General features: G+C 40.8%; 1 protein-coding gene across 1 annotated transcript in view; it reads left to right on the plus strand.

Annotated features, from left to right (window-relative positions):
* The window catches only part of LOC139381311 (eyes shut homolog), a 254785-nt gene that overhangs the window by 55046 nt on the left and 185495 nt on the right, over positions 1-14244 (plus strand). The window contains exons 9-12 of the mRNA XM_071124763.1: positions 5628-5732; positions 7331-7470; positions 11149-11312; positions 13081-13334. Of these exons, the coding sequence (XP_070980864.1) occupies positions 5628-5732; positions 7331-7470; positions 11149-11312; positions 13081-13334 (663 nt within the window). The remainder of the gene's footprint in view (positions 1-5627; positions 5733-7330; positions 7471-11148; positions 11313-13080; positions 13335-14244) is intronic.

Raw genomic sequence — 14244 nt, forward strand, 5'->3', positions numbered from 1 at the left:
TGTGTTTTATAGATTAAATCGTTTAAGTGCTAGAATAAAATAAATATAATAATAGTGTAGGAAATCTAAAGTTGTGCTTCATCAACCTCATAATCATTTGTACACTGCAAATTGACCCCAACTAAGCCCAAAAAGAGATTGTATTTGAACATAGCAATCATTTCATACCTTCATTACACTGGTTTTGTCCCGCGGGCCGCCTGTTGCCGACCCATGCTGTACAGTAAGAAATGTATCATTAAGCAGAGGGCTTCTTTGGCGGTGGTGTTCTTTCTGAAAATACAATTTATCATTATTTTATCATTTTTGCAAAGGTTTGCATAGTGTGTTGCTTTGGCCTTGGACGGTGCCCAAGAACTGCAGTATATGAGCCAATTACTGACACCAGCCAAGTCCTCTCTGGGTATTTATGAGCTGGCTACATGGTGCTGGAGATCTGAGTTTTAATGTGTGTCCCAAATGGCATCACATTCCCTTTATAGTGCACTACTTTTGACCCGGGCGCATAGGGCTCTAGTCAAAAGTAGTGCACTATATAGGGAATAGGGTGCCATTTTGGAACATACATTGAACCTTGCTGTGCTCTCTCTCGCCATGATACGTCAATGAAGAACTGTGATCCACATGGTCACACACACACACACACACTAATCTCAGTTCTTAATGCTATTGTCTGGGTTCCTGGGTTCAAATACTATTGAAAATAATTTCAAATACTCTATCTGTGCTTGATTGGGCTTGCCTGCTGTGATGGAACCATCAGGAAAGTCTCAAAAGTGCAAACCAAAACCCTGCATAACAGGCACCCCCACTCCAGGCAGGCTAAAGCAATGTTTAATATGTTGAATACTATTTGAACCCAGATCTGGTTAATGCCTCTTTCTCTCATTCATCTCAATATCCTTTACATGCATGCTTTTCTGTGAGCGTTCCTACGCTAATGTATAAAGTTCATGGTACATTAGTAATTAAGTTTGCTCTGCAGAAAGATATAATCCTATCTTAATTGGTTTCCATTGCATATTTCATCTGCGATGCACACATCGTTATCCACTTCACCTAACCTGGAGCTTTAGAAAGGGGAAATTAATCCCAATGTATAACAATGAAGTAATCACAAACATTCACCCTGAACCTTTTCCAAGTTTATTCCTCATTGACGGTTCATGGTTTTGCTACATGACCTTCGTGTTTCAGTATCGAAGGTATTTATGATATTTCATGAATACATTTTGAGGTGGTTTTGAGGATTATTTACTTAACTAGGTAAATGCTCATAATGGGAATTTTGGAAATATTCAGGGGAGCATTACCATGCTTACTGAGAGAGATCCAGGCTGTATCACATCTAGCCGTGGTTGGGAGTCCCATAGGGTGGCACACAATTGGCCCAGCGTCGTCCGGGTTTGGCCGGTGTAGGCCGTCATTATAAATAAGAATTTGTTCTGAACTGACTTGCCTAGTTAAATAAAGCTTAAATAAAAAATAAAAGATTGATTTGTTCTATACTACCAGTGCCCTCCCAGGCCCACCCACTTGGGAGTCAGGACCTCCCACTGGGGAGTCAGGACCTGCCAATCAGAATTAGTTTTACCCCACAAAAGGGCTTTATTACAGACAGAAATACTCCTCAGTTTCATCAGTTGTCCAGGTGCCTGGTCTCAGACGATCCCGTAGGTGAGAAGCCGGATGTGGAGGTCCTGGGCTGAAGTGGTTACACATGGTCTGCGGTTGTGAGGCCGGTTCAATGTACTGACAAATTCTCAAAAATGATGTTGGAGGCGGCTTATGGTAGAGAATTGAACATTCAATTCTCTGGCAACAGCTCTGGTGGATATTCCTGCAGTCCCTCAAAACTTGAGACATCTGTGGCATTGTGTTGTGTGAAGAAACTGCACATTTTGGAGTCGCATTTTATTGTCCCAAGCACAAAGTGCACCTGTGTAATGTTCATGCTGTTTAATCAGCTTCTTGATATGCCACACCTGTCAGGTGGATGAAATATTTTGCCAAGGGAGAAATGCTCACTAACAGGGATGTTTTATTTCCATGAAACATGGGAACAACACTGTACATTTTTAGTTCATATTTTTGTTCATTATATATTGACATCTCGTGGACAGACGAAGTAAACATTAAGGGAGATTTTAGTTCTGGGTTAACCAAGATTTATATGGGACATAACATAGCCTAACACAACATACTATTGTTATCCATATTAGGGATGGAAATGGGAAATAATTTCACTATTAGAATAGTACAAATAATATTTCTGATGAGTGTTTAGCGTTGATCTGTGTCAGGCCCTCGGTTAGGTGTGTGTCTGTAATCTCTATTTAAAGAGGGGTTAATGGCAATCCCTTGTCAGGGCTGACTGGAGGACTAAATGTGCAGTAGTAGCTCAATGCATCGTCATAAAAACTACATTCAAAGTTAGTTTTATTAAATTAAGACTTTCAAATGTCATGGTTATATCATTTCTATGTAACTATGTCACAAGGATAATTTAATTAAAAATACGTTTTTTTTTTTCTGGATAAAATAGACCTGCGAAATGTTTGAGTACTACTACTAACGTCCGTTCGGACATTTGAATATTCAAATTAGCGTGCCCATTCCTAATCCATATGACATAATATTAACAGTACAAGACAGACAGACTGATACGTTCGTAGGAGCGCATATTCCCTTCTGATACTACTCCTGTACATTTCTCTCTACTTGACTTGAACGACCTGCATTTACTTCCATGTCCAATTATATTCCCATTTGACCTTTTATGTTCCTTCATCTCAGGGGGCATCTCATCACTTTCTGCTTTTATCTGTCAACAGTAGTGAACTATATAGGGATCAGTGCCATTTGAGACTCATCCCCAGGTTATATCCTGGCTTCTATATCAGCTACCCTCTCACTGTGACCTTTCAATGACCACTTTACCTGAACTTTCAATGACCAGTTTACTTGACCTTTCAACTTGACCTTTCAATGACCACTTTACCTGACCTTTCAACTTGACCTTTCAATAACCCGTTTACCTGACCTTTCAACTTGACCTTTCAATAACCTGTTTACCTGACCTTTCAACTTGACCTTTCAATAACCCGTTTACCTGACCTTTCAACTTGACCTTTCAATAACCTGTTTACCTGACCTTTCAATAACCAGTTTACCTGACCTTTCAATGACCAGTTTACTTGACCTTTCAACCTGACCTTTCAATGACTAGTTTACCTGACCTTTTTATGACCAGGTCACTTGACCTTTCAATAACCAGTTTACCTGACCTTTCAATGACCAGTTTACTTGACCTTTCAACCTGACCATTCAATGACTAGTTTACCTGACCTTTTTATGACCAGGTCACTTGACCTTTCAATAACCAGTTTACCTGACCTTTCAATGACCAGTTTACTTGACCTTTCAACCTGACCTTTCAATGACTAGTTTACCTGACCTTTTTATGACCAGTTTAATTGACCTTTCAACCTGACCTTTCAATGACTAGTTTACCTGACCTTTTTATGACCAGGTCACTTGACCTTTCAATAACCAGTTTACCTGACCTTTCAGTGACCAGTTTACCTGACCTTTCAACCTTACCTTTCAATGACCAGTTTACCTGACCTTTCAATTAACAGTTTACCTGACCTTTCAATTAACAGTTTACCTGACCTTTCAATGACCAGTCTACTTCACCTTTCAATAACCATTTTACCTGACCTTTCAATGACCAGTTTACATGATTTTTCAACCTTACCTTTCAAAGACCAGTTTATCTGACCGACTCACATTCATCATCATCATCACCCCAACAGACCAATTCTTCTTCCTCTGTGGGATTTAACCTGGGAGCCAGCCTGTTTCTGCTCTCTCTCTCCACCTCCTTATGGATGACAAGCAGACTGCCACTCAGGCTAAGGCATCTGGACGGTACTGTAACGTTCTTGGATCTATTCCATGTGGCTTTATTGAAGGCTACAGACGTTTTGGGGGACTGTGTTGTACAATACAACTTTATTTGTCCAACTGTTACATCAGAAATGTGTCTTCTGCTCTGTTTATGACACAAATAATGAAGAGTAGCAGAGAGTTGACTTAGTTGTTGGTGGAATTATTTCTCTGTTTTCGGTCAGTCTGGAATATGTATTCTGTCTCCCATGGTAAAAAAAAGAAATGCACACACTGAAATGCATTACTTAATAATCGGATGGCGAGTTCCTTTGCAGTAAACCAATATTTATGTTGGTTATTTCTTGGGTCATGTTTCATCTTCCATGAAGAATGACCCCCCCACCCATTGAGAGTACTACCTGTACAATACTTATAATACATTTCTTCTGACATATCTTTGCACATCGCTGTTGGGATGGATTTGTACAATTTGTAGCTGCACAATGTGGCATTTATATATGTTTATATATATATATATATATATATATATATATAATTCCCTTGATAGTGCACTTATTTTGACCAGGACCCATAGTGGATCCCATAGGGCTCTGGTCAAAGTAGTGCACTATATAGGGAATAGGGTGTCATATGGGACATATCCTGAGTTTGACTCTTTCAAGAGGGGCTTTTACTACATGTACTGGATTTGCCGTTATTGATGAACGGATGTTTATGATAAATCACTTCCACAGTCACATCTGAGACGAATCCCCTGTATGGTAGGAGCTTAACGACTAAATCACCGTAGAACGATTAAATCACCATCTAGATGCATTACGTAGGAAGGTTATATCCGAGCTAGATTTCAACTAGACTTGAACATGAGAGAGCACTGTGAGAATCCCCATCTAGACTTGGAACATGAGAGAGCACTGTGAGAATCCCCATCTAGATTTAAACTAGACTTGAACAAGAGAGAGCACTGTGAGAATCCCCATCTAGACTTGGAACATGAGAGAGCACTGTGAGAATCCCCATCTAGATTTAAACTAGACTTGAACAAGAGAGAGCACTGTGAGAATCCCCATCTAGATTTAAACTAGACTTGAACAAGAGAGAGCACTGCGAGAATCACCATCTAGATTTAAACTAGACTTGAACAAGAGAGAGCACTGTGAGAATCCCCATCTAGATTTAAACTAGACTTGAACGAGAGAGCGCTGTGAGAATCACCATCTAGATTTAAACTAGACTTGGAACATGATAGAGCACTGTGAGAATCACCATCTAGATTTAAACTAGACTTGGAACATGAGAGAGCACTGTGAGAATCACCATCTAGATTTAACCTAGACTTGGAACATGAGAGAGCGCTGTGAGACACTGGCTTTTGTGTTTCACAGTTTAAGATTCTTATGCATTTTAATGTTAAGTGGCATAATAGCTTTTGAAATTAGTTTTTCCTGCTGTTTTTTCAGTATTTGTAATTATTAAAGATAAATGATAATTTATGATGATGATAATGATAAATAAATGATGATAATGATAAATAATGAACTGCTACACTGTTTATAAAACTACAGGACTTTGGAATGTTCCCTCAGAATTGTAAGGGGGAATTTACAATCCCAATGTTGAATCATTTACATTTGGGGTTAATTAAAATGCCTACATAAACTAATTAAACACAGTGTAATCAGTCACTACTACACCTTCCTCTTGTTTTTCAGGACCCCACTGTGAGACAGAAATTAACCAGTGTTTCTCCAACCCCTGTCTGCACAATGGGACATGCTTGGACTCTGTTGGCTTCTACAAATGCAGGTGTCCACCAGGTATTTATGTTGTGCCCCCTCACATTCAGTTTCACTAAGATAGGGACCTATCCATCCCAGCCCCAAACAAGCCATTGGATGCATCCCAAAAAGAACCTTATTTCCTATATAGTGCACTTCTTTTAACCAGTTCTATGGTCCTGGTCAAAAGTAGTGCACTATAAAGGGAACAGGGTGCCTTTTGGACAGTGTCCTTTGACTGACAGCTGAGCAAATCACTCGGCTCATTGCCAAAGCTCATTACTGCAGGAGAATTATGTCAATATTGTGATATGGAATACTCTCTCCTTTCATGGGGCATTCGACTCCTGTATTAATATGATTCTGCAGTAATTGTTTATTCGTCTCGACCGGCTGAGGCTGAATTTACATTCACTGATGCAGTCTGATGGAGATGTACCACCCTAGAGACGAGAGGGTGTGTGTGTGTCTGTGTGTGTGTGTGTGACTGGCATGCAGGGCAGAGTTTATGCTGGGCTGCCAGATGATGCTGCACTTTCAATCAGAGCATTGTCCCCATCACACCGTCCACCAGAGTCGTGGTCACTTCCATTTCAATTCAGTCAATTCAGGACGGAAACGGAAATTCAAAACCAAATTCCATTTCTTCCTCATTAAGAAATCAAAGGGGATCGTTGTAATTTCTGATTACATCCTGAATTGACAGAATTTAAATGGAATTGAACACGACCCATGTGTCCACTTCACCATCATCCATCCATAGCAATACATGGAATGTGTCCCAAATGGCATCCTGTTACCTATGTATAGAGCTCTGGTCAAAAGTAGTGCGTTATAAGGGGAATAGGATGCCTTTTGGGACGCAGCTCTGGTGTTCATCTTTAAGACCAGAGATGGGGCAGGTTATTCTGAATGAGTTGTCCTTAGATCAGGATCTCCGGCAGGACAAGATCAGTCGTGAAAAGGCTTTAGACTCAGTCTACAGTCAAGTACTACCTGTTTGTTACATCACAAGCCAGTTTCCAGGACCCGGATTAAAGCTGCAATATGTGTCTCTTTGGGTGACCTGACCAAATTCACATAGAAATGCGAGTTATAGATCAGTCATTCTCATTGAAAGCAAGTCTAATAAGTGGTAGATCTGTTCCATTTGTGTTATTTCTATACCTGCCATACTAAAGTTTAATTTCTGCGGCTTTTTCTTTCGGTTTTGTGCACCATTTTCAAACAGCACAAAATACTATATTTTTGGTTATCGAAAATATATTTCACAGCGGTTTAGATGATACAATGAAATTAGGTGAACTATTAGAATTTTTGCAACCAGGAAATGGCTGAGCGATTTCTGCATATTGCACCTTTAAGCCTAGTCCTAGACAAAAAAAACATGGAAATGATCCATTGAATATGCTTTTACGTCCAGGATCTTAATCTGTGTCTGGGAAACCAACCCTAGAAGTTTGAGTTAATGTTATCAGTCAGAAGATCGTTGTTTCTCCTCACAAACACTTCATCCTATTGTACTTCTTGTTTGGGGAAAAGTCTGTTCCCTTCTCATTTTACCGGTCAGCTGAGTTTTACTCTGTGGCTAATCTCAATGTTGATGATAATGAGTCTGTTTCGCTGCTTCCTTGCAGGATTTCTGGGCCAGAAGTGTGAGGTGGATGTAGATGCCTGTACCCTACCCAACACCACATGCCCTAGAAACACACATTGTCTGGATCTGCCTGATGGACTGAAGTACACATGTCGCCTGCTGTGCCCACCGAACATACAAGTGGGTAAAACAACACTTTTTTTGTGCAGAACGTGGGGTTAGTCCTAACTTCCAAATAAATTACATGTTCACTTAATCTCCCATTGACATCAATGCATGACTACTTGAACATTTGTCTTAAATGAAATGTAGGATTTGCCCCCAACTGAACAAACAAACCCCAGCTAACAAATTTGCGCACAGTACAATTCTGGGTTCAAATACCATTTGAAATAATTTAAAATACTGGATCTGGGCTTGATTGAGCTTGTTAACCCCGCCCATCTGTCACTACAGACAGACTAAAGCAAACCCCGCCCATCTGGCACTACAGACAGACTAAAGCAAACCCCTGCCCATCTGGCACTACAGACAGACTAAAGCAAACCCCACCCATCTGGCACTACATACAGACTAAAGCAAACCCCGCCCATCTGGCACTACAGACAGACTAAAGCAAACCCCGCCCATCTGGCACTACATACAGACAAAAGCAAACCCCGCCCATCTGGCACTACATACAGACAAAAGCAAACCCCGCCCATCTGGCACTACATACAGACTAAAGCAAACCCCGCCCATCTGGCACTACAGACAGACTAAAGCAAACCCCGCCCATCTGGCACTACATACAGACAAAAGCAAACCCCGCCCATCTGGCACTACATACAGACAAAAGCAAACCCCGCCCATCTGGCACTACAGACAGACTAAAGCAAACCCCGCCCATCTGGCACTACAGACAGACTAAAGCAAACCCCGCCCATCTGGCACTACAGACAGACAAAAGCAAACCCCGCCCATCTGGCACTACATACAGACTAAAGCAAACCCCTGCCCATCTGGCACTACATACGGACTAAAGCAAACCCCGCCCATCTGGCACTACATTCAGAGTAAAGCAAACCCCGCCCATCTGCCACTACAGACAGACTAAAGCAAACCCCGCCCATCTGGCACTACATACAGACTAAAGCAAACCCCACCCATCTGGCACTACATACAAACTAAAGCAAACCCCGCCCATCTGGCACTACATACAGACTAAAGCAATCCCCGCCCATCTGCCACTACAGACAGACTAAAGCAAACCCTGCCCATCTGCCACTACAGACAGACTAAAGCAAACCCTGCCCATCTGCCACTACATACAGACAAAAGCAAACCCCGCCCATCTGGCACTACATACAGACTAAAGCAAACCCCGCCCATCTGGCACTACATACAGACTAAAGCAAACCCCGCCCATCTGGCACTACAGACAGACTAAAGCAAACCCCGCCCATCTGGCACTACATACAGACTAAAGCAAACCCCGCCCATCTGGCACTACATACAGATTAAAGCAAACCCCGCCCATCTGGCACTACATACAGACTAAAGCAAACCCCGCCCATCTGGCAATACATACAGACTAAAGCAAACCCCGCCCATCTGGCACTACATACAGATTAAAGCAAATGCTCAAATTTAAGAAGTATGAAATATTATTAGATCCCAGGCTGTTGCTACATATTAGCAACCCGCATGCCACGCCCACCTGAGGGTCTCCCCTTTCCAGCCATATATTTCCTGTTTGAGTAGTGCAAAATCCACTTGGCACCCTAAATCTCGTGGAATCGATTGCTTTTATTTTACTCTGGTGATTATTTTCCACTCTTGCTTGTGCAATTAGTTTATTCTCGTTAATGTAACGACTGTGGAAACATTTGTAATGACCTGTCAAACTCTCCGGTAATGGTTGAAATATGTTCAATGGAATACACTGGCTTTCCGTTGCATTTAACGCACCGTCTTGACAGTTACATCACAAGAAAGAGAACTTTGTGTGTTTTGATGTTTTGTGGAATTAAAAAATAGCAATAATTTAATACAGTTGGAATGTTTACTAATTAGATGCGCTGAAATGAAAGCAACTTCCGAGAAGGAACACTGGGATGATAGTGATATTATATCTGATCTCACAAACAATGTGAAGTATGTTTAGATCGGTGTAGCCAAGCGTTTTGATTTTAAATCCCATGGGTATCTTCCTTGACATACTTATGGGATCTTTAATGACCTCAGAGAGTCAGGACACCCATTTAACATCCCATCCAAAAGATGGCACCCTACACAGGGCAGTGTCCCCAATCACTGCCCTGGGGCATTGGGATATTTTTTAGACCAGAGGAAAGAGTGCCTCCTACTGGCCCTCCAACACCACTTCCAGCAGCATCTGGTCTCACATCCAGGGACTGACCAGGACCAACCCTGCTTAGCTTCAGAAGCAAGCCAGCAGTGGTATGCAGGGTGGTATGCTGCTGGCATTGTTTAATTATGCAAGAGAATGTGATAACAACAATACTGAATAATTAATGAGGCAGTCTAGAAGGTGCAGGTAGGCCTATAGACGGAGCAAGTTTTGGGTGGTTTCAGCCCAGTTCTACCCATTTATGTTAATTTATTAATGTATGCAAATACCCTCAATGTATATATTCAAATGAGGCACATTTATTTTATCACAAAGTATTTCAAAGATACCTGATATACTGAGGAATACTGAGGAATATGTGTATATAAGTGCATATGAAAAAAGTGACATTTTACAATAAATTGAACACCTGAAATCCCACCAAAATGACTGAACTCCATTAATTATTTGTCCATGCCAGTACAATGTTTTATGTTCTATAATTCAGTCACTATCTGATTGATTTTTTTAAAATCATAAAGTTTGTAGTATCTTCATTGTCCTGTTTTTTAGACCTTTTTATACATGTCGATGACCGTTGCGAAGCATATTGACAAATTAGTCACACCTCGATGATGGTTGCCTCGTAAAATGCTTTGGAATGTTGCCATTAATCAGGTCATTTTAGTCTCGTTAGACAAATGAACATGGAACTCACACGCGTGCGCACACACACACACACACACACACACACGCGTGCGCACACACACACACACACGCAGTGTTGTCCCTGCAGATAATTTAATCGAAGCAATCACAATCTATTTTATGCTGTAAATTGTCAAACTCAAACACTATCTACGTATTGATGGAAAATCACTGTCTGCGTTATGCCTAATAACTGTATTCATCCCAGTGGATCACGAGGAGATATAGAAATGCATTATATTGCAATGCATTACGCTTCATAACAATATCCTGTCTTTGATGAGAATTTAAATGGCATATACCATGGAATAGAGAGAAGGAACGAGATGTGGCTATGGAATAGAGAGAAGGAACGAGATGTGGCTATGGAATAGAGAGAAGGAACGAGATGTGGCTATGGAATAGAGAGAAGGAACGAGATGTGGCTATGGAGTAGAGAGAAGGAACGAGATGTGGCTATGGAATAGAGAGAAGGAACGAGATGTGGCTATGGAATAGAGAGAAGGAACGAGATGTGGCCATGGAATAGAGAGAAGGAACGAGATGTGGCTATGGAATAGAGAGAAGGAACGAGACGTGGCTATGGAATACGATACTGAATCTAGCTACACATATCAAAGATTCTGCCAGCTTTTTAAAAGAAACCAGATGTCATTTGCTTTGCAAACGGCCTGAGTTATTTGGTATTGTCCCCGAGATACAGTATTTCATAGTGAATAAGCACTCGTTGTGTGAATGGTGTGATGTCTTCACATGTCATTTTGAAGTAAATGAATACGTATTGATGTGTGTGACAATGTTCTCTTCTCTCTCTACAGCCATGTGCCAACGGAGGACGTTGTGTCTTGAACAACGGCAGCAGTTACACCTGTGTCTGTGCACCTGGATGGGCAGGACGTAACTGCCGTTTAAACATCAACGATTGTGTTCAGCACTGGTGCCAAAACGGGGCCACTTGTGTAGATCAGATTGATGGCTACAGGTGAGTGCCTAAGGCACGGTCTCAAATACACTATTCAGTGTTTCCCCTATATTCATTTAGCGTCACTCCAAATAATATTATATAAAAACAATTGTGAAATGGGTTGTATGTATGTAGAAAAGAAAATGGAGCAATATCTATTTTTTAAACAAGATCATCTTTGACAACTAACAGAAATAAAAACTAGACAGGGAGAATCTGAAATTCCAGAAAGTCATGGCCCATTGATTTTGTTATAATGTTCAGATGGCATACGAACACGGCATTAACCGTGGTGAAATGTGTAGAATTGCAGGAAACTAAGTTAAAAACTGTAACCCCCCCCTCGCCCCCTTAACATTAGTAAAACATTAAGCCTTCTAAGCCTAAGTGTTTGCTGTTGTATGTGTTTATTAGTAAAACGTTAAGCCTTCTAAGGCTAAGTGTTTGCTGTTGTATGTGTTTATTAGTAAAACATTAAGCCTTCTAAGGCTAAGTGTTTGCTGTTGTATGTGTTTATTAGTAAAACGTTAAGCCTTCTAAGGCTAAGTGTTTGCTGTTGTATGTGTTTATTAGTAAAACATTAAGCCTTCCATGGCTAAGTGTTTGCTGTTGTATGTGTTTATTAGTAAAACGTTAAGCCTTCTAAGGCTAAGTGTTTGCTGTTGTATGTGTTTATTAGTAAAACATTAAGCCTTCCATGGCTAAGTGTTTGCTGTTGTTTATTAGTAAAACGTTAAGTCCCTTTGACCTGTCCTGGACCGGTCCTGGACCGGTTCCGACCGACATTTCTGTGTACAGAGCGCTGTGTGAATTGTGCAACATCAACAACATTCCACATTTTGTTGTGTTACAGACTGAGTTCAAAATCGATGACATTTTGTTGTGTTACAGCCTGAGTTCAAAATAGATGACTTTTTTTTTTTTACCCATCTACACACAATACCCCATAATGACAAAGTGAAAACATGTTTTTATTTTATTTTAGCAAATATATTGAAAGTAAAGTATTGCTTTGCACTCCGTGAAAGCTCTGGTTGTCCTGCTTCACATGTCACTCCGCTGTCATCTGAGATGCAGGATGTGAAATCTGACACCTTATATATAGACATTTCTGTGTGTAATTTCAACAAATCTGCCAAAAAAAAAAAAAAAAAAAAAAACATGTATTCACTTTGTCATTATGGAGAATTGTGTGCAGATGGGTGAGATGTTTTGTTGTTGATTTAATACATTTTGAATCCTTTCTGAAGGCACTGTAACTGATTTTATGTATTGTCTATGTGTAGCCTGAGGAAGTCTACTGATTAAGGCTGCTGCCTTCAGAGAACACACATACTGTGTCGGTGTGCGTTCAAGTCCGTCACAGGCCATTCATTCTGGCACTAAACCTCTCTCCCATCTTCCCTGTCTTTCTCTCTGTCCTCTATCCAATAAAAATACACGGTAGGTTTAGGCCAACCGCTGCTCCAATGGTTACCTCAACAATGGCGTTATACAGAATAGAAAAAAGTATTGGAAACTCCATTAACAATTGCTGGTTTGCAATTCCCTCTAGGATGCTAGAATGTTCTCAACTGGCCTACCTGATTAAATAAAGGTGAAATAAAATAAAAAACGAATTAAGATCCATTTAGAAATTCTCTTAAATGTTTTGGTAACACTTCACTTAAGACAGACAGCTATAATGCATTACGAGGCAGTTTTAATGCATCTTAAGACTTGTCAGAAAGTATCTATGAACTGTGTCTGTTGATATCATCTTATAATGGGAGTTGTTTGTCACCAGCTGCCTTTGTCCCAGAGGATACAGCGGTAGCTACTGTGAGATGGACGTTGACAACTGCATTGGACACCACTGCTCTGAGCACGGCGTATGTCTAGACCAACAATACAACTATACTTGTCGCTGTGAGCTCGGGTTCCAGGGGAGCTACTGTGAGCAGGAGACGGATGAGTGTAAGAGTTCCCCGTGTGTCAATGGTGCCACCTGCGAGGATGTCATCGGAGGCTATCAATGCCACTGCCCCCCAGGGTTTGAAGGTAGGCCCACAGTATGTTACCACACTTGTGATAACATAAAACAATTGATTTCAGGTCAACGCACCAACTAACTGACTAACTATTGCACTGTTTGAGCTAGGAACACAAGCATTTCACTACACGCGCTATAACATGTGCTAAATATGTGTATGTGACCAATAACATGTGATTTAGATTTGATTTAACGAATGAAGAATGTGCGGCAGGGGTTTTCTTAGTTCATTGTTGTTAATATCTGTCATCCTTTATCGTGGTAGCTTTGAAATAGTCAAATGAATACCTCAACCAAATTACAAATGAACACATTGTATTCCCTTACCTTGAAAAACACAACTTGATAACCAAAAAGAGAACGTGGCATAGAAGCATCCCCTTGAAAATATCCTATTTGTACAGATGACTTCACTGAACAAAAAATATACAAGATCCCAGAAATTGTCGATACCCACAAAAAAAGGAATTTCTCTAAAATGTGGTGCACAAATTTGTTTACATTCCTGTTAGTGAGCATCTCTCCTTTGCCAAGATAATCCACCTGACAGGTGTGGCATATAAAGAAGCTGATTAAACAGCATTATCATTACACAGGTGCACCTTGTGCTGGGGACAATTAAAGGTCACTCTAAATAGGCAGTTTTTTAACACAACACAATGCCACAGATGTCTCAAGTTTTGAGGGAGAGTGCAATTGGCCTGCTGACTGCAGGAATGTCCACCAGATTTGCTGCCAGAGAATTTAATGTTCATTTCTCTATCATAAGCCACCTCCAACGTTGTTTTAGAGAATTTGGCAGTACGTAAAACCGGCCTCACAACCGCAGACCACTTGTAACCATGCCACCACAGGGCCTCCACATCCGGCTTCTTAACCATCTGGCTTCTTAACCTAACTCCCCGGTGGGTGGGCCTA

Source organism: Oncorhynchus clarkii, chromosome 23, assembly GCF_045791955.1.
Source record: "Oncorhynchus clarkii lewisi isolate Uvic-CL-2024 chromosome 23, UVic_Ocla_1.0, whole genome shotgun sequence".
Lineage (NCBI taxonomy): Eukaryota > Metazoa > Chordata > Actinopteri > Salmoniformes > Salmonidae > Oncorhynchus > Oncorhynchus clarkii.